The sequence below is a fragment of the Mangifera indica genome, chromosome 1, assembly GCF_011075055.1.
Source record: "Mangifera indica cultivar Alphonso chromosome 1, CATAS_Mindica_2.1, whole genome shotgun sequence".
In the NCBI taxonomy this organism is placed as follows: domain Eukaryota; kingdom Viridiplantae; phylum Streptophyta; class Magnoliopsida; order Sapindales; family Anacardiaceae; genus Mangifera; species Mangifera indica.
The window spans coordinates 4,161,382-4,182,329 of NC_058137.1; the positions used below are offsets into that span (position 1 = coordinate 4,161,382).

The following is a 20,948-nucleotide window of genomic DNA, read 5'->3' on the forward strand; positions in this document are numbered from 1 at the left end:
TTCCAAGTCTAATTCTTGTTCACATTCATGCTTGACCAATTTTTTGGTTCCACATATGTGATGTTACTCTTAACTTTATTTCTTCCGAAAACTTTGAACTTTAGGCCATGTTTTAGTTATGTATCCTGAACAATTGATATGTTCAGGCACTAGCTTTTCTGGTCAGTTTTGTCCTGTCTGTAAAGAATTAGGACAGCTACAAAATTTGTACCGTGTGATAATAATCCGACTGCTGTTAACTAACTTAACTTCGATATCATCTTTTGGATCATCCACTATGATTGTTTATCTAACCCACAAGATGCAGTGTGGTGTAACTTATGTTGCTGATAAAATCTGTGCTGAGATTTATATTTATGTCAATTCTTAATCTGGTAAAATATTATTTGCAGGGTCGCTTCGAGATACCGTCATTAACTGGTTCATTCACAGTCAGTGATACAAGTGGTGTGAGAAGTAGGACTAGTGGATTGAGTGTCTCGTTGGCTGGACCCGATGGGCGTGTTATAGGTGGTGGACTTGCTGGTTTATTACTGGCTGCTAGCCCTATCCAGTTAAAGGCCTATTTTCTGCCTTCTGTCCATCCAAATTGTTTGAAATCAAACTCTCAGTTAAGTAAGATAACAGATGGCCTTTTTCCCCTAATTTCTGGTATCAACCTGTTTCTTAAATAATTATTTAATACCAATCTTTTAGCTTCCAAAGTTCTTCAATAGATGAGGATTAAAAAAAAATACCGTATTCACCAAGTCATAGTTAATTTATGTAAGTATTAAATATCGTGCATTTAATTTCATTGATTTTAGTTAAGAAAGTAAGTCATGCACATCTCTTCAGGTCATATCCCTTGTAGGGGTATGTTCCAGCACAGAAGCAATGAAATATGCTATTTAATGCACTTGTCATAGTCAGATCTTGATTAAAATGCTGAAAAATTCAATGCATTCTTACAAGTAATCTGAATTTACCTGAATTGAGGCACACTCTTGAGTGATGTTTTATGCAAACTTCATGTTAAAGTAGTGTTCTAAATAGAACTGAAATGTGCTTGGTGTAAATACATGAGTTTAGTCATATATGATGGACGCAAGTTGTAATGCACTTGTCACGCAGTTTTGACAATGAAACATGTGGCTATATTGTGCTATTGCTTGTCAAAGTATTGGATGAATGACTTACATTTGTTATGCTTCATTTATTAGATTGTGGTGGGGAGTTTCATGCCAAATGGTTACAAGGTACATAAAAGGAAGCATCATCGAGAACATGATAGAGTGACAGCATCAAGACTAATTTCACAGGTAAAACCTGATGGCGGGAAGATCTGTTTGACCACAATAACTCCAATAATGGGGCAAAACCACCCAGAAATGAATAACATAAGAAACAATGAACAACTGCCAAATGTCACATCATCCCCTAGTCTGGGTTGGAATGGCTCACAGACCACATCTAACCAGGGGTCATCTCCTGATATCAATGTGTCTTTGCTCAGTGAATAGGATGTACAAGGTATATTGTATTTGACGTTCATTTTCAGGCGTATCTGAAGACTTGGAGGCTGACTTGATAACTGGATGAACTAATCTTATTTGCATCTGTGTTGTAACAAATAGATTTATTGACATAAAGTTGCCCGATTGCAGCACTGAAATTTAGAAATTAGAAACCGTCCTAATGTAGCAATGTTGTAGAAGCATTTCTGTTTTACAGAATTACTGATTGGCAACTGAACTATTAAGACAATTTTATTCATTCACCTGAATATTATGTTTTATTCTCATTTCTCTCGTAATCCTGTTTGCCATTTCCAGTGATTGATCATTTCCTGATATGCACTTCAGCGTTTAGTTTTTGCTGTTCCAGAGCTGTTATTCTGCCTCGTTTCAGCTTGTATTACAATTGTTCATTGTTTAGTGAGGAATAAAAACAGAACAAAGAAATGCAAACTTTTATATTATATGAACATGGCCAGATCCCAGACTCTTGAAAGCATATCATTTTCCCATCATCACATAAAACTGTAGAGTAGCTTTTTTGATATGGGAGACAACGTTGGAATAATAGTCCTAATCAGGATGCCAGGTTTTTATTGCAGGCTGTCCAAATGAGTGCTCGTTGATTAAGGAACATCTGCATCAACCGGCCCATCCAAGAATCGCTGCAGCTTGCCGTTGGGACCTAAAACATCATCTTGTTTTGTATTCAGTTGGAAATAGTGAAGTGTGGGACTGCTGAAGAAAATTTTAAGTTGTTATAGGTAAGAATATAATTGATGATGGTTGAGAAAAACAGGCTTATCATTCTTCTCCAGGGTGTCGAACCCAGAATTTGTACATTCATTTTGGTCCTATAAGAAACCAGACTGCTCGTCAGGCAACTTAGAAATTTGTTCAGCAGTACTCATCATTCTCAGAATTAAGGACAATTAGTATATAATTTGTGCCCACCCAAGCAAGTAACAACTAATTTGCTTCTCAATCTTACCACCATGCAATCAAGGGCATTACTCATGTACCACTTGTTTTGCTATGGTCTTGTAGAGTTAGCAAAACAGTATTAAATTTCAAAAGCAACAGAGAGATTAATAAATTATTGGTTTATTTGTACTCTCTGCCTTGCAGATGGCCATATTCCTACTTCAAATGTTTTTCAGGCAGAACATAAATTCTGTACTGTATGGTCTCTTGTAAACTGCAAGAAAAGAATTAATCAGAAGTACCTAGGCAAAAAAATAAATGAAAACTTTCACCATTATAGCTTCCTTAGGCAGAATCAGAACTACGATAAATGCGAACGCTAGACTCTCTTTACGACTATGGCAAAGCAACCCTCCTACCCCAAATATAACAACTGTCTATATTGGACCCAGGTTCAGTATCATCAAAAAGAGACCACCGTAATCTTCTTCATAATCGCTGGCTGTGGTCGTAACATACAACATTCTTGCTCTTGCCGTAAATGTTTGTTTCCTGCCATTGTTAGAATTGAATGTAGAAACGCTGATTATTTTATAGCGAAAACGAGCGTTGCAGTTGAATTCTATAAATAAAAAGTTTGTTGCCTTCTCTTGGAAGGTCCATGATGATAAGAAATTTTCTTTTGGCTTTAATGCCTGACTGGTTTAGGTTCTTTAATTTGGAAAAAAATGCATCAAATAATTTTTTTATTAAATTAAAGGGAAATTTTGATAGTTTTACATGAAGTAGTCAGGCAATATTAAGACGTCCTCCTTTATCAAGTTATTAATCAAAATATATGAGAAGAAAGACAATGACTTTGGTAGTAACTACCAAAAAATTCGGTAAGAAGAATGATAAACAAATCACACATTCCATTTATAAAACAATAGAAGAAATAATAAGTAAATTTTTCAAAGTTGCCACATCCATTCATATCTGCCAAATCACTTCACTTTAACAAACAAAGATAAACGCCACCAATGAGGTTCAACAAAATCAAACTCAATAAGATAACTATCATTCTCTTTAAAGACCACAATTCAATTTGCTATAAAAGCCCAGATTAGGGCAAGACGTGTTGCTGCAGGAAAAGGGCTCATCTTTCTTCTCCAAAGACTTGGATCCCAAATCAGTGTTAGTCTTAATGCCTTAAAGCTAATGCATTACATGTGAAAAATGATTTATTTTTCTGCAATGAAATAATAGATTATATCTTGCTTGCATTCCTTTATATTGATTGTATGTCAAGCAAAGAATTGCATCTGGATTATCATATACTAATTTTAGAGTCACAAAATGATATCAAATAAGAAAATAATTAGATTGAATAAATGAAAGAAACTGTAAACCAGAAATGTTAGGTCTATGAAGTTTGATTAGAAAATAACTTTTATAGGTATTTGTAGGAATAATATTACCTAATAACAAAACCTAACACCAACCATAGGAAAAGTTCATAAGGAAAACATTATATTTAATAAGATAATCTATGATATCTTCATCCATTAAAACTTAACTGTAGCCTATTAATTCATTTTACAAGTGAGAATCTTAGAATAATGGTCCCAGTCCGGATGCATAGGGGTCATTGCAGGCTGTCCAAATGGGTGCTCTTTCACATACGAAGGTACATCAGCTGCATCTACGACACCATCCAAGTACTCTCTCAATTCTCCCCCAGGACCTGACATATATCATCAAATACTGGGCTAAATTACAATTCCTCTATGATCTATCAATATTTTTGCATAAAAAAGTAACTATATTCGAAGCATTTACCTAAAGCTTTATCACTGACATGGGTCGCTTCGTATTCGGTTAGAAACACTGCAGTATTTGGCTGGAATAAAAAAATAATTATATATTTAGATGCGATATTAAGTTTTGATAGAACTAGAGAAATTAATGTATATGCAATATTACCGGATTCAGAAGAGCCCTATAGGGATGAGTGTCAATTAACAATGTGTTCGATGAAGAGAATTTGTCCTTGTGTTTAGAAATGACAGAGCTTTCCTCCCATATTTTCTTTAACTCCTTTAAAAACACTGGCTTGCCTTTCATCTCGAGAGCATTGATCCCACCATCCGTGCATTTTCTTTGATCCTACAGGTAGCCGAAAAGTATATCATTCATCAGTCATCACACATTTGGGAAAATGCTTAATAAACGTAAGTTAGAAGAAAATTATACTTACCCAAGCAAATAAAATTTTGTCTCTTAAACCCATCATTATACAATCCATTGCACCATTCATGTTCCTCCTTTTCACACAGAGAAGTGAAATCTCAAAAATACAAAGTATATATAAAAAAAAACAAGGATCATGGGATTTAATAAACACTTACTCGATCGCAGCTGACCAAATTATGACTTCAAATCTTTCCAGGCAAAATTTCATAAAGTCTGTACAGTAAGGCCTCTTATAAACTGCAAGTGAGAAGAAATTGATCTCAATGTTGTTTTACCATTGTACGTAAATAAATAAATAAATGTGAAAATTTCACGTACTTTTGAAGTTTCCAAAATTAGCATCAGGGCTGCGATTTATTGAAACAGTCCTTTCTCTACGATGGACCCTATGGCAAAGAAGCCCTCCTAGGGAAAGAACAAGAAGCTTTTTTCTTGGCCCCAAGCTCAATTTCATCAGAGGGAGGTCAAAATCACTTCCTGCATCCTCTTGGGATGAATCGCTGTCATAAACACACACGCTTTTCTTCTTTATGTCCTCACTCTTCTCAGCCATATTTACAGTGATAAAAGAAGTGTATTGCAGTTGGCTTATATAGTTGAAGGTCGCCAACTTTTGAGTTCTTCGCGATAAATAGTTTTGCCAATTTCAATTACGTGAAGCAAATCTTTCATTTTTCAATGAAGTACAATTAATGTAAGAATTATTAGATATGCTACATACAATGTCTCTAAATTAAAGTTTTGAGAACATCAATCGTCAAAACGAGTGAAAGATATTTTCTTTGCTATGTGTGTGCAAAGGAAGTTAAATAGGCAATGAAAGTATGCCTCTTAAGGAACATAATGTCTCTTAAGGAACGCACGGCTTGTTCAGAGGCAATGAAAGTTTAAGTGTGTACATTAGTGTCAAGCCAGGCACCCACGTGCGGAAAAGCAGTGAGGCTAAGCTGCAGTCCCAGTGCCAGCGCCCGTGCACGCCCATATGGGCAACATTGTCGGGGCTGCGCAACAGCCCGAACCCTAGAGCCAAATGTCATCATGTAATCTAAAAATTCTAAAGCTTCAAAATAACATATTTTTATTGTTCAAATAGAGATTAACCTTTTCTCCGTTTAATGTTCTTAAAAACACCTTTTTTAATTGAAGTTAATATAATTAACATTTTTTTCACCTAAAATCAAATATGAATAAGAGCCAAAACAAGGAAATGAAAAAATTAATAATGAGATTTGTGTTTCAATAATAAAAGGATTGCAATTGAATAAATATAGGTATGCGTTGAAGTTATTACATTTTAAATATAATTTTGTGAAAATTATTTATAATTGATTGAGTATATATATATATATATATATATATATATATATATATATATATATATATATATATATGGGCTCTTTACAAATATCAAGCATTACGCTTTTATTTGCGCTCGACAACAATCCCCTGAACTCAGAATTCTCTAGAAAGGAGCTGTTTACCCTCAACTCATAGAATAGGCTAGAAGTTGCCCCAATCACCACCAACCTCCAAGGCCCATCACATATGCCCTTCTCACACACGCCAGAGATTATTACAAGGAATCAGAATCTTTCAAAGTTAAAACTAATCATATTAATATAGTATTTTTATTTATGCCATCTTTAGCAAAATTATCTTGAGATTAAAGAATTGAACGTTATATAAATTTTATATTAAAAATATTTATATTTTTTAATATAAAATTCAAATTTTATACTTTAACTTTGTAATCTTGATATCTATATGAACTGATTATGTTAACCCTAAACAAATACTATAATATCAATATTATCACTCATATTATACAATTATAATTAAAATATAAAGTATTAACTCTTATATAAATTATATAAATAAATCTTAAAAGAATATAATTCAAATACCATACTTTATATTTGAGATTCAAATATCCTTACAAATAAAGCCCAGAACCTTCCATTCCCCATTTAAAAAAAAAAAATGCAAAATAAAATCCGCGTGGCAAGATATGCAGACTGATTACCATGTGGCAGAAGATTCTAGGAACACCCCAGCCCTCAAATCCAGCAACTTCTAGTGTCTAAAAAACTTGCTTACGATGACTATATAAATCATCAACCTTATCCACGCTAAATCACGTAAGCAGTTGAAGAAGTAAAAATGAAGCCAATTGATGACAAGAAGGAAACGGTGACAATCCGGGCGGTGAATCACGACGAGGAAGGTCGAAAGAGAGTGGAAAAGATAGAGCTAAACAGGCACAACATCGACACCATCAAGTACTTGGAGAAGAAACTCGCAGACAAGGGTGTGCAACGCCTGGAACGTCACCCCGCCGACGGGATAGGGATCGGCAGGCCTCCGCCGAAGTCTGGTCACGGTGGGAAGTACACGTGGGAGGGTCCTGATGAGCTGGCGGAAAGCGAGTTGAACGCTGCTCCACCTGCTATTGACGAGAAGGATCCTAACTATGTGGACGAAGAGGCTGAGGAGAAGATCCTGAGAGGAGAAAACAGTGAGGTGGAGGGGCTGGTGGTTGGAGAGGTAGAGGTGGCGAAGGTGGCGGAGGAAAGGGAAGGAGTGGCAAGGGTTGAGATTGATCCTCACTTGATAGTGAACTGATTGTAATTTAATTTGAAGATTTTTAGTTGATTAAGCTTGCGTCTGTTGTGTGTTTAAAGTTAGTTGTTTTGTACAGTTCTACATCAGAAGTCGATTGTAAGAAAGGGAGATTATTTAAGTTAAAGCTTTCTTAACGAGATTAGCATCAATATTATTTTAATTAATTTATATTTAATTTTTAAAATTTATAAATTTTACTAATTAAATATTCTTAAAATTTACGGTTAAAATTCTTAAATTTTTATGAATAAATTTGAATTTGAAAATATTGAATTTTTATATTTAAACCCGAGACAAACTTATTTCGGATTTGCATGAACCCAGTTCAACTCTAATTTTAATTTGTGTATCTACTCATATTCTCTCAAGAGTGTGTATACGCCAAGCATGGCTTTCTAACTAGGGTTTCGAGTGAAGCACGGTAGGGGGCAGGGCTGGGCTGGGCTGGGCTGGGAATGAATGTTTCTTTAATACGAGGAAAGCAATAAGTTGTTAAAATTTTGCTATTCTGCACAAATATTTCTCGTTCGCACACTTTTTCTTACATTGATGTGGACTGATTTTAAGTTAATATATAATAATATTTAATTATATATTATTTATTATTCGAGTATTTTTGTATTTAAAATGTGATAGCACATTAACATTGCTTGTTCAAATATTTGTAAATCAATCAGTATGAGTTTGACTGAATTCTCATTTTGGAACCATTGGGCATGTTGAAATATTGCATTTATATGTAATCAGGCATTTATATATAAGTAAGATTGAATTCAAATTGAGTTTATTGGAATTTGAATTTGGTCTAAACAAGTCTGAAACAAGCTCAATTTAAGTGAATTTAAACTTTAAGTTTAAGTTTAAAATTTTAATATTTGTTAGCTTGATCTTTAGGGGTATTAGAGTCATCAAACTCTCAAATCTAAAAAATTTGATATAAAATAATGTTGTTTTAAACAATATGTATTGAAATAATATCATTTTACTAACAAGATGAATTAAAAACTCGATTCAAACTCAAATTGAATTCAAGTTTGACTCTTTTGAGATAAATTAAACTTGAGTTTAAATTTGCATCTATACAAATTATACTAAGTTTAAATCCGACTTAGCTTAAATCTTACCTTAATAAGCATTATGAATTTGCAAATTGTACCCATTATTTGTAAGTGCAAACACGTTTTTTAAACATTTTCTCAAGAAAAGAGAAAAAGAAATTAATTTTAACAAAGCGAAGACCCAAAAAAGGAAAGAGGAAAGATTGACTTTTCCCTATTTGTTGCTTACAAATACAGTAATTCGTTTTGGTTTTGTGTCGGTAGGATATGAAATTGACCAAACATCAGTATGACGCAATTCATGATGTAAAAACTTGAGAAAAGAAAACTGTATATCAAAAGCAATGAGATGACTCAACACAGGGTTTCTAAATCATATCATAATAAACGGTTTTAATCCATTTTAAATATCTAAATAGGTAAATATATGTATTATTATATAATTAAATATTATTTTATTTTTAATATAAAATTATTTTAATTATATGATATTAAAAAATAAAATATATATTAATTTATACACTTAAAATATATGCTAGATTTTTGTTGGCACCTTGTTAGTCACTTGAAGAGATGGTTGGGTGTGATTGGTTGTTGAGTCGTTGGCTAATTCACCATAGAAGCATAGTTACATAGCCAGGTGGATGCCAGCAGAGGGCTCTAAACTGAGACCGACTAGAGTGGACGGATGACAAGTTGTTGAAAATTCTAGTTGCTTTTAGGTGCAATAATTAAAGACTTTAAGTCCCAGCTTTCTTTTCCCCTGGACTTGCATTAATTATTATATAATTAATTAATTTTAAATTAAATAAAATAATATTTATTTATATAATATATTTATTTATATATTAAAAATATATACAAATAATATTATTATTTTGAAATAGTAAATTGGGGTAGAGCCAAACTAAAGAAAACTGATCAAGAACTTTTCAGATGACATCAAGATGAGACTTTTAGAAGATCTTGATCCAAACCGTCTAAACATAATTAAGCAAGTAAAGTGGGGACAGTTGGATTATTGACATAATTAATTACTTCATCTAAATTGTCAACTCTACTTTAGTAATTTACATCACCTCTAAATGTGCATCCTTTTAGATCTTTCTTTCTTTCTTTCTTTCTTTAATTTTATTAATTAGGTTGGAAAAAGAAGAGTTCAATAATCCAAGGTAAGAGGGCCCAACCCAAATTTAAATCAGATCTTGAAATATTTTAATTTAATTTCACCATCATTATAATTCTCCTACGTCCCACAGCTGCAATGTCATTGTATCCAATTAATGAACAGGTTCCTCTCAGAAAATTATTGCCATATTGATTTATTTTATTTTATTAATATAAAAAGAAAAATTCTATTAAATTATAGCATTTGAATTAGACATGACAATTTATTGTGTCATATCAGATCGAATCTAATGTGACTTGTTATGCCCAAGTGTTAGGTTAGGTCATGGTCCCTTAATTGACAAATCTTGTGGATTGTGTTGATTTGCAAACATGACAAGGTCACCGATTATAATAAATTTGAATTTATTAGACTTAATTTCACGAATAAGAGCGGACCCAAAGGGATGAATGAAGGGCACATGACTTTTTTTATGTTTAAAAAAATTTAAACTTCACCCTCTTATGAAAAATTGGGTATTTTAATACTTTTTATAGTCGTGAAAAATTATTAGTTTAATATATTTAAAATATCAAAATAATTTTTAAAATTTTATATTGACCATTTTTTAATTTTATTATATTTTAATTGGCTTATTATATTTTTATTTTTATTTAATTTTAATTCCTTGGTATTAAGACTATGACTATATTTAAATTTTTTTAAAAATTGACATACCTTGTCTATTTTGTTGTCTAATGTTATTTTTTTGTTTGTATGAAATTGTGATTAATTTAATTACATATTAATTATATATACATTTTAGTATACTGTATTGAGGTATACACATTAAAATAATTTCCTTTGAGGCATTAATAAAATTATATTTATATTTTTTTATATATAATTTAGTTTTATATATAATATATTATCATATAATTAAATAATTTTAAATTAAAAATAAAATTATTATCTAATAATATAACAACATATTATTTATAAATTTAAATTATATAAAAAAATAATAATGTTTACCCAACGTTTCTCTTCTTTTTAAGTAAATGCCAACGAAATGAAGAGACGCCTACTATGGCCCATTTCCAGATTATAGATCTAAAACAAAGTGAGCTTTCTCATGCTCATAATTGCATTTTCATAAATTTTATACAAGTAGAATGACTGCCATCTACAAAATACAAAAAGCAAGGCCCCTGCCGACCAAATTGAGTGTGTGTGTGTGTGTATATATATATGTAATTTTTTTTGGGCAAGTAAAATTTTATTAAAAAAGAAAACAGGCTTATAAACGAGATGTCCAAAATAATCAAAATTCATCTTATTTAATAGACAAGGAAAACAAACAAAATTAGAGGTTGACATAAAACAATCTAACATCGATCTTAAACTAAATATAATTTGTCATGGTCATACAAGTCACTATACACCTAATTAGAAACAAGTAGTTTCTATGATTGAAGTTGACGAGGATTGCTCGAAATTTTATTACGTCTTCAACAATTAATTAATGTTATGATATGGAGTTTGAATTTAATTTTTAAAGTTTTGTTTATGTCAATGGACTATTTCCCACCCAAAGTTTGGTACAAAGACAAAACATATTTGCAAGATTTTAAAAATTTAAATGTTCATTTATTTTTAAATTTTTGTTAAAATTACTATTAAATATAAAAGTAAAATTGTTATTTTAATAATAATATTAAAAATATATATAATTTCTTTTATTTTTTGTCCAGGTTTTGAAAATTGATATTCACCTTAGGTCTCTACTTTGAAGAGTAATTTTTTTTCTCTCTCTAAATCCCCAGTTTTTTTCTTTAGATCTTTGTCCACCAATAACCATCGATTTTCAACCTAAATCTGATCACTAGTGACCATCAGTTTGCATCCTAAACCTAGGGATGATTAAGGATGACGTTCATTGTTTAGATAAAGATTTTATTTTTCAAGACAAAAACATTGAAGAGGGAGGTCGTCGTTTATTAGAGGAAGTGGCAAAATTTTAGGATACAAACCTTAAGGGGAAAAATGAATTTTTTAAAACTTCATTTTAGAAAAAATTATTAGTTTTTTTAAATTATGAGGGAGGAATGAGATATAATTTTATTTATTTTAATAATACTGATAAAATGATAATTTTACTTTTAACCATAACAGAAAATTTTTAGGTACGTGTAGATGAACTAAATCTTAAGTGAGTATTTGAATTTTTAAAACCTTATAGGTATACTTTTATTTTTACTCCAAAGCTTGGGTGGGAAATAATCTTTTGGTGTTTCGTTTAATTAAATTAGATTAGTTGAAGTTTTGTTACATTCAAGAGAATCAAGAGTTGTTTAATTAAATTAAATAAGTAGATTAGGAGTTTTAATGACTACATAAAACCCTAAGTAGTGTGATGGCTCCATAAAAAAGTATTATAATACTTTTAAGGGGCATATGGTTTTGGTTATATTTAATTATTAAAATTAAAAAATTATTTTAAAAATAGAGCATCTTGAAGTTACTAGATATAAATTATGAGTATATTTAATAAAATTAAATAAAAATAAATAACTATTGTGTTGGGTTAGAGATAATAAAAGAATACTAATATATTATTTTACTTAAATGGGTATAATTATTCTAAAATATTTTTTTATTTTATTTATTATAATTATTAAAAATGTGATTATTTTTACCATAAAAAAGTAATAAATAAATATATAATTATAATAAAATCAATATTATATTAATAATTAAACTAATTTTTATATTACTTGTTATATCAGTATTGATAATAAAATATTATTATATTTTTTAATTATTTATAAATAAAATAATATAATATAAATAATAAAAAATAAATTATAAGAATAATTTTTATTAACATCCAATTGAATACCCCAAAAGAGTTTTTAATAATAATTTTGAAGTCTTTGGAAAATTAATTAATGAGAAGTAAACACTTGACTATTATTCAAGGGGGCAAATGAAATGTGAGTAAAATCGTAATTTTGGTATGAATAAAGTATTGTTAGTGTAATGAAATAATGAAGGTCACAAGCAGCAAGCATTGAGCAGTCCAGCTGTAATTGTTGGCATATTGCCGTTTCCTTTATAAATCTCGAAAAAGAAATTAAATATGTGAAGCTCATGCCGAAATGTGAATGCATGTACCTGCCATGCCACTTTTTTCAAAAGAAAGGAACATGGACCATTATGTGTATTTTTTTCAAGATAAACGTGTTCCCCTTCACCGGTCACCTTTCTCAATGTGTAATCCTCTATACGCAAGAACATTAGGTTTCGACAAAGATTCTTATTATAAGGGGCGTGAGTTCAATTTTTTTTTTTATATTTTAAAATTAAATTTTTTATTTATCGAATTTAATAATTAAACTTTCACCTCTCAAAATCGTGGACTCATTTAAGGATATGTAATTAACTAACAAATAACATTTGACATATAGTCTTTATCTTAGAAAAATACTCATCATATCGATAGTCTTGCACCTTTAAAGATTGGAATGATGGGGATGATAATGCTAAGTATAATGGAATTTTCTAATGACCAAATGAAAGTTCTTAACACAGGTTTATTACATGTGCATAAGTAATTGTGTAACATGTCCAACAATTGTTCACCTCACACACCATTACGAGACTATTCATCTACACCAACACTAGTTCACCATTCTCCACCCTAGTCTTCCTACCACTCTCCACCATAACTATTGCCACCCTTATCATAGTCACAATCTTAGCACCACCATCAAGCCATTCATGGGTGTACTAGGAACTCCCCAACCACCTTTTAAGAATGGTAACATGCCTCGTCAGGTCAAATACCATCAATTAATGAACTTCATGATTAAGTCATCTTTAGAGTGTATGAGTAGGAGTTGTAAAAAATATTGTTTAAATAATAATAATCAATCTTAACAATTGTATAGACAATTAAATAACATGTAAAATGAAATAAATTAAAGAGAGAAGGGAAAAATATTGCTCAATTGATTTATAGTAGTTCAAAATTTCTATCTCAAACTTTTTATATTCACTTATTTAAAGAAACTTTCTTAAAGTTTCACTATCATATATCAAACTAATATACTAATTTTGTCTTGATTAATCCGAAATTTCACTCTTATAATAACTTATTCGGGATTTTACCTAATAAATTCTAAGTATACAAATTGTGAGATGAAGATGCTTCCAAGTAGGTTGATTGCTAAGTTGAATAACATTTTTTCTCTCAAAGAGTGTAAGTCTAAGAACATAAGAGATAAAGTGAGCTTTGAGTATTTGAACTAAAATAAACTTCTAAGTCTTTCTACTGCACTTCTCTGACCCTTCAATGGTTTCCAAGGCTTCATTTTATACTGAATTTTTGCTCGAGAATTTGATTTAGTCATTGGTCTAAAAATAAAGTTGTGGATTAAAAAAATGTTTGAATTAGGTGTAAAGTCTCATAGAACAAACATTTTGTATAGAGGAATGAGTATTTTTGACTTAAAAATTTTGTTTTTATTAAAAAAATAGATCTTCGATTAGTTTTCAAATAACTAAATTTCTTTATGTAATCTTCTCTGATTTGGGTATTCTTATTATGAACAAAAATTCCAATTTTTAGTCTTCGACAACGCCTGAGAGTATGCTCATTCTTGAGTGAAATGGTTTAGGACTATCTAAAATAATATGTTCTTTGTGAATGAAACAAACTCATTTTTTACTTCAACTTGCATGAGATAGACTAACTATGACTAAACGGATGTTTCATCTTTCTTTTACAATTGTCAAGAGAGCAAGATTGTTCCGACTGGAATGACTAACCCTTTTGTATATAGAATGGGTGTTCTAGTTGTGAAAAATGCATTCCATGCCTACTTTCTGCTTTTACAAAACCTGGGTAACTTTTCTATCATAGGTAGAGAATGAAAAGCATTTGGATACATTGTGATTGTTCATATGTTGTAGCTTTTTTGTTTCTCTGTCAAGTAGTTGAACGTCGAGAAGATTAAAATGTCTTGAAACTGTTTAATTTGTAATAATATATAAATATATTTATTTAAAAGTTAGGCTTGATATGATGATAATGAAAAAGAAAAGAAATAGTGGAGGATAAACTATTGTTTTATAACAAGGAAGAATATATGTGACTGCATCCATCCCCATGTTGAGCTCGGTTTCCTAGGCTATTGATTTGAATGTGAGGAGAGATTCAGCTTAGAAGAACGGACCTGATTTTAACCTTCTAGGTGAAACACTTATTTGGGCAGTTCAACCTTTAATTATTTGTGGTCAAAGGACTACTTCCCACTCAAGGTATGATACATTCTCAAACTCCTACCCAAGGTTTGATCCAGTTACTGATTTGAATGTGAGGAGAGATTCAGCTTAGAAGAACGGACCTGATTTTAACCTTCTAGGTGAAACACTTATTTGGGCAGTTCAACCTTTAATTATTTGTGGTCAAAGGACTATTTCCCACTCAAGGTATGATACATTCTCAAAGTCCTACCCAAGGTTTGATCCAGTACAATTCTTACCCTCAACCTTTCTAAAACCCAAATTGTCACCCAACATGTAATTGTACATACTCATGAAAAACCAAAATTTAATGAAGGGGTATATTATTAAGGAAAATGACATTTTCCCCCCTGACTTAGGGTTTTCTATTACTCAAAATTTTCATCTTTAGTCACCCCCCGAACTTTAGAAACATCACAATTGCATCTCTATCTTCCATTATTTTCTCTTTCCATCTTCGATGGCTTCTCTATTCATCTTTGATTGATCAAAAAACCTAAGACATAGCTAGCGTTGCTAATTGATAAAGTCTACAAAGAAACCCAAAAGTGGCCGAAGATGGCAATGGTTATCAAAAATTGAAAGAAAATTCTATGAAAGAAATGGTCACTTTTCAAATTTAAATTAAAAAAATTATTATATTTTTAAACCTAAAAAAATATAATAAATTTTTAATTTTTTTAAATATTTTAAACTAAATAATATTTTTATTCTTAATTTTAACAATAAATTTTAATGAAAAGATGTATATTTAAATTTTTTAAAATTAATTCATATGAGTTTGTACTTTCATAAAACCTTTGTTGGGAAGCCTTTTGGCCTAAATATATCGCAAAGAAATAGAAAACTGCGGCTGTTTCTGCAGTCGGCGTGGTAGTTTTTCCGTGTGACCATACACGGAAAAAAAAAATCCTTTTCATTTAAAAATATGATACATTTATACGTTAACTAAGTATCTATCAGTTCCCAAAATGGGAATTTTCGTAGTCTTCTGGAGCGCAATTGACCGATGTTACTTTTATTTATCTAAACCTCTCGTTTCGTTGGTGAGGTAGTTCAAGAGCCCTCAGTCCTAATGAATACAAAATTACAGTACAGAGAGAGAAGACATCAAATATACAGAGAGTTTATTTTTATTTAAGTGGCTTTGTTGTCTCTCGTTCTTGCTTGCACTCTCTGTATTTTTTTCTTCTCTCCATTTTCAAAACTTGTACATGTACATTAACAGAAGCAGAGAAAAGCTTCAAGTTCTCAATGAGCTTTCACTTGAGGTTGCTGATGTTAATGGGTTCGTCCTAGTTTTTTTATCAAGTCTCCAGTGACTGACATTCCATTGTTTTGCGTGAGTTCGAAGCAAAATCACTAATCAAAAGAAGAAATATTCCACCTCTTTTCCCAAAGAAACTCCTTTAAATCCATGCAGATCTAGTGGGTTTACCTTCACATTTGCTTTTCCTCTGTTCTTCAGCACAGAACATTTGTTCAAAACCCATAAATGGATCAGCTTTCTACAGCATCTTTCATTCCTGAATCATTCCAAGGCGCTGGAACTGATATAGCAACACAACTGGCATTGTTCTGGAGTCAGATCAGAGCGCCATTGATAGTCCCATTATTGAACCTTGCAGTGGTGGTTTGTTTAACCATGTCGATTATGCTGTTCATTGAGCGGGTTTATATGGCCATTGTCATTGTTCTGGTGAAGCTGTTTGGCCGCAAACCTGAGAAGAGATACAAATGGGAACCAATGAAGGACGATATTGAGCTGGGCAACTCAGCTTATCCAATGGTTCTTGTTCAAATCCCAATGTACAACGAACGAGAGGTCATCTTCTTCCCTATACCTAACCATTTTGTCACTCAAATCCAACATCTAATTTTACATTTTACTATAATAATGCAGGTTTATCAGCTCTCCATTGGGGCTGCATGTGGCCTCTCTTGGCCGTCCGATCGGATCATCATTCAAGTTCTCGACGATTCTACAGACCCAGCAATCAAGGTAATACAAAAATGTATAAAAATTTAATAGACAAATTGACTTGTGAAGTGGGATTTCATTTAATTTTCATGAGAATGCAGGACTTGGTGGAGCTAGAGTGCCAAAGATGGGCGAGCAAAGGGATAAACATAAAGTATGAGATAAGAGGAAACAGAAATGGGTACAAAGCGGGGGCTTTAAAGGAAGGCATGAAGCGCAGCTACGTAAAACACTGCGATTTTGTTGCCATTTTCGACGCTGATTTCCAACCGGAGCCTGATTTTCTCTGGCGCACCATTCCTTTTCTTCTTCACAACCCTCGATTAGCCCTGGTTCAGGCTCGCTGGAAATTTGGTACGCAATTTTTACCATATTTAAATTATGCTTCATTGAGTTCAACAGTGTATGATGGCAGTAAAAATTAAAAATTTTACTGAATTTTATATTTGGGCTTAGTGATGGAATTAGATTCGAATCGAATTAAATTTTGTTCGATTTATATAGAATTGAGTTTGAATTTGCTAAGCTCACTTAAAATACATTCGAATTCGATTCATTTTAAAAGAGTCGATTTTTATTTAGTTTATTATTAAAATAATATTATTTTAATATATATTGATCAAAATAAAATTATTTTACATCAAAATTTTTAATTTATAAATTTAATAAATTAAACCTTTTAAAATTTAAACTCAAAAATATTAAATTTTTAAATTTAAATTTAAATTAAATTAAACTATTTTTTATTTATTTAAACTGGATTTAAAATCAAATTTAAAATATTTAAATTTAAATTAAATCTACCCCTGACTTTAGTGATAAATTCGAGCAGATTCCCTAACTCAGAATCTAAGAGTTCTTTACTAAATTCCTGTGGTTAGGTTTCTCTAATAAACAGGAACAGTTTTTAAAAACGAAAACTGTCGGTGGGTCAATTGGGTTCTGCCTCATGGAACCCTGCTGGATTGCCCCTTCCTTTGACACGTTTGACCTCAAAAGCCAAACCCAACTGGAAATCGAATATAAAAGTGGAAACGTCATGTTCAGGTGTCGTTTCGTCGTTTTCTTCTATTGTTTAATCTGTTTGTCTGACAGATTCGGACAAATTCAACGTGCTCTTTGAAAAAGTCAATAATTACGACTGGGTTAAACTGTCAAGAAATTTAGAATCAAATTTTCTCTTATTTCAATGCCTCCTTCTTTCGCTATAAAAACAATAAATTCTATATAAGAAATAATTTTAATATATAGTTTTTAATATCTTTAATATATGCCCGAGCCTAGAGCCATTATATGGTAGTAGATGGAATTACACTTTTTGCTGAAAAAGCTGCCAAGTCTCCAGAGTTTACTTGGTTAGGAAGTGATAGGTTTGGGCTAAATCTTTCCCATAAATGAATTTTTGTGAGGGACACATATGTCTTCTTATTGAAATAGCTAGCCGGCAGCTGCATGTGCAGGATTAATGGTGGGCCTGGAGTTAAAATCACTGTCCCTACTGTGTAATGCGTTTCTGTCTAGTCTTCAACTGTTTTAATTTGATTTTGATATCATTATTTATGACGGTGATTGTACTACAAAAGATCAATGCCAGCTATACCACCCAGTGACATGGCTTTTGTTTTTTTTCTCTTGACAGTGAATGCTGATGAGTGCTTGATGACAAGAATGCAAGAAATGTCTTTAGATTACCATTTCACTGTGGAGCAAGAAGTGGGTTCTTCCACTTATGCCTTCTTCGGCTTCAACGGTAATCTGCAACTTAAAATTACATTTGAAGCATCAAATATAGGAACATGACTTTTTTTCTTCAATACAAATTGGTATTAAATGGCAAATGGCAAATGAAACTTTTAAATGTGATACAGGGACAGCAGGTGTTTGGAGGATTGCTGCTCTTAATGAGGCTGGAGGGTGGAAAGATAGGACCACTGTCGAAGATATGGATTTGGCAGTCCGAGCAAGTCTCAAAGGTTGGAAGTTTGTATATCTTGGTGATGTCAAGGTACTTCAAATTTTAGTTAATTATATGTACTATCTCTTTCTTGATAGTGCTAAAGCTAAAGCTATTTTGCTATAATCTGTATAGTTTGTTTCCAAATTTTCTTGAGTTGTTTACTGTCATTTTATTATAGGTGAAAAATGAACTGCCAAGTACTTTCAAGGCTTATCGGTATCAACAGCACCGATGGTCTTGTGGTCCTGCAAACCTTTTCAGAAAAATGGTGATGGAGATTATTAGAAACAATGTGAGTTAGTTTACAATTTGTAATTTACTGACAAATTCAGGAACTGAAATAAAATCAAATTAGTAGCTTAGACATTGTTTTAATATGTTTATACAGAAAGTATCTTTGTGGAAGAAGGTTCATGTGATCTATAGCTTCTTTGTAGTGAGGAAGGTTGTAGCCCACATTGTCACGTTTATCTTTTACTGTGTTGTATTGCCTGCAACTATTGTTGTCCCCGAAGTAGAGGTTCCGAAGTGGGGCGCTGTTTATATACCTGCCATCATTACCATCCTCAATGCTGTTGGAACACCAAGGTCTGGTATTCTTCTAAGTTTGTTTTTTCTTTTCAAGTAAATGTTTGATTCTTTTCAATTGCTCAGATTGCATTTACATTTGATTTGCTGGTAAGTGTGACTGCCACCAGAAAGAGAATTTGTTTCATTTAAGACTTTTATTTGGGAAGCATCTTCTCGATTTTACTCTAATTTGCAGATCAACAACTCTCTTCATTTTAAAATAATATTAACTACTTTTTCTTTAGCTGTTGATTGTTGGATAATTTTTCTGGAAGTCTTAAGCTCTCGTTTGGTTTTTCTGTGATCTATTTTCGTGGTTGCAGATCACTTCACCTATTGATTTTCTGGATCCTTTTTGAAAATGTTATGTCGCTGCACCGAACAAAAGCTACCTTTATTGGCCTGATGGAGGGTGTTAGAGTGAATGAGTGGATTGTTACTGAGAAATTAGGAGATGCCCTCAAGGTTAAAGCAGGAGGCAAAACACCCAAGAGACCTCGATTCCTGATTGGAGACGGGTAAAATTTCTCAACATGTAACTTCCATAAGGTGCATATTCTGAAGATGATGAACTCCTGTCTGACTTCTCGTTGTCATTTCATCTTTATACATTGACAGAATCCACATGTTAGAACTTGGAGTTGGAGCTTTCCTACTCTTGTGTGGCTGCTATGACATTTTCTTTGGCAAAAACCTGTATTTCCTTTACCTTTTCTTGCAAGCCATTGCATTCTTCATCGCGGGTTTCGGTTATATTGGCACCTTTGTCCCCCACGCTTAAGTATGATTTCGGAGTTAACGGTTGGTGTAATTCTTTCAGTTATCTTGCCCTTCAGAAGGGTCATTCTCTTCTTCAGCAACATAATAAGTGGCTTTCTTTGAGATAGTATAAAAAGAAAAGACTTCATTCTTTTTAGGTTGAGCATAAGAATTTGAGTCATCAAATCAATTATCCTGTGAATATCCGAGAAAAACAAGTTACAGAACAAACTGTTGTCATGGGTATCCATTTATACAAAGAATATAAGGATCAAGTGAAGACAGCAGCAATGGATTCAGACCCAAGTGAGTAGAGTAACATTTTGGAATGATTTGTTTGAGACTGTAAGAATTGTAGATTTTTTCTTCTTTCTGTTTTGCTGTTTTTGGAATTTGTTTGAGGGAATAAAGTGATGGGAATTGGATAGTTTCAGAGTTATACCTCTATGTTTTCAGAGTTATAACCCTCTTTTAATTTGCATATTCTTCACAAATATGAACAAAAATTAAGTAAGTTTACGGGGATAGATTGGTTATAATCTACTCGAGCTTTTTCTTTAAAGATAGATATGGACATTGTTGTGTAATCATACTCTCTTTTAAAAAAAATAAAATTGTACAAGAATTACACTAGAAGGTCGTCTAATTATATTGTAAGTGAAAGATTAGTCATATGAACAATATATATTGAATGATCTATTAGATTAGTATTGTATATACAATCTTATGTATAAATAATAAGATGTCATCGTATAATTAAATAATTTAAAATTTAAAATAAAATAATACATAATTATATAATAATATATTATTTTTTATATATAAAATTATATATATAATTTTATTAAATTCTACGATATCAATATAATTCCCTCAATAGGGGAAGAATAGGAATAATATTTTGATAATAATCATCTCCTACTTAAAT

At 31.6% G+C, this 20,948-nt stretch overlaps 4 protein-coding genes across 4 annotated transcripts; 3 read left to right on the plus strand and 1 right to left on the minus strand.

Annotated features, from left to right (window-relative positions):
• The first annotated feature begins 356 nt into the window (after positions 1-356).
• Positions 357-1,553, plus strand: LOC123226423 (AT-hook motif nuclear-localized protein 1-like). Its single transcript, XM_044650944.1, has 2 exons — positions 357-554; positions 1,203-1,553. Exons 1-2 carry the CDS (start codon positions 357-359, stop codon positions 1,500-1,502), a joined length of 498 nt encoding a protein of 165 aa, XP_044506879.1. The 3' UTR covers positions 1,503-1,553.
• A 2,366-nt stretch (positions 1,554-3,919) lies between these two features.
• LOC123226433 lies at positions 3,920-5,208 on the minus strand. The gene is made up of 6 exons (XM_044650954.1): positions 4,974-5,208; positions 4,811-4,892; positions 4,660-4,726; positions 4,386-4,568; positions 4,242-4,302; positions 3,920-4,146 (listed from the first exon to the last, which is right to left on the minus strand). The coding sequence occupies exons 1-6, from the start codon at positions 5,206-5,208 to the stop codon at positions 3,989-3,991; spliced, it is 786 nt and encodes a 261-aa protein (XP_044506889.1). The 3' UTR covers positions 3,920-3,988.
• A 1,454-nt stretch (positions 5,209-6,662) lies between these two features.
• On the plus strand, positions 6,663-7,426 carry LOC123215129. Its single transcript, XM_044635203.1, has one exon. The coding sequence runs from the start codon at positions 6,816-6,818 to the stop codon at positions 7,275-7,277; it is 462 nt and encodes a 153-aa protein (XP_044491138.1). The 5' UTR covers positions 6,663-6,815; the 3' UTR covers positions 7,278-7,426.
• Positions 7,427-15,828: 8,402 nt separating this feature from the next.
• On the plus strand, positions 15,829-20,447 carry LOC123210525 (glucomannan 4-beta-mannosyltransferase 9). Its single transcript, XM_044628931.1, has 9 exons — positions 15,829-16,578; positions 16,657-16,755; positions 16,836-17,088; positions 18,374-18,484; positions 18,603-18,739; positions 18,870-18,983; positions 19,080-19,279; positions 19,585-19,779; positions 19,880-20,447. Exons 1-9 carry the CDS (start codon positions 16,249-16,251, stop codon positions 20,040-20,042), a joined length of 1,602 nt encoding a protein of 533 aa, XP_044484866.1. The 5' UTR covers positions 15,829-16,248; the 3' UTR covers positions 20,043-20,447.
• Positions 20,448-20,948: the final 501 nt, after the last annotated feature.

Coding starts and splice junctions, on each gene's coding strand:
- LOC123210525 (XM_044628931.1), top strand. CDS start 16,249: ATGGATCAGCTTTCTACAGCATCTTTCATTCCTGAATCATTCCAAGGC. Junction 18,984..19,079: donor TGGAGATTATTAGAAACAAT/GTGAGTTAGTTT, acceptor ATGTTTATACAG/AAAGTATCTTTGTGGAAGAA. Junction 19,780..19,879: donor CGATTCCTGATTGGAGACGG/GTAAAATTTCTC, acceptor ATACATTGACAG/AATCCACATGTTAGAACTTG.
- LOC123215129 (XM_044635203.1), top strand. CDS start 6,816: ATGAAGCCAATTGATGACAAGAAGGAAACGGTGACAATCCGGGCGGTG.
- LOC123226433 (XM_044650954.1), bottom strand. CDS start 5,208: ATGGCTGAGAAGAGTGAGGACATAAAGAAGAAAAGCGTGTGTGTTTAT. Junction 4,893..4,973: donor TAATTTTGGAAACTTCAAAA/GTACGTGAAATT, acceptor TCTCACTTGCAG/TTTATAAGAGGCCTTACTGT. Junction 4,303..4,385: donor ATAGGGCTCTTCTGAATCCG/GTAATATTGCAT, acceptor TTTTTATTCCAG/CCAAATACTGCAGTGTTTCT.
- LOC123226423 (XM_044650944.1), top strand. CDS start 357: ATGTCAATTCTTAATCTGGTAAAATATTATTTGCAGGGTCGCTTCGAG. Junction 555..1,202: donor TGGCTGCTAGCCCTATCCAG/TTAAAGGCCTAT, acceptor TTCATTTATTAG/ATTGTGGTGGGGAGTTTCAT.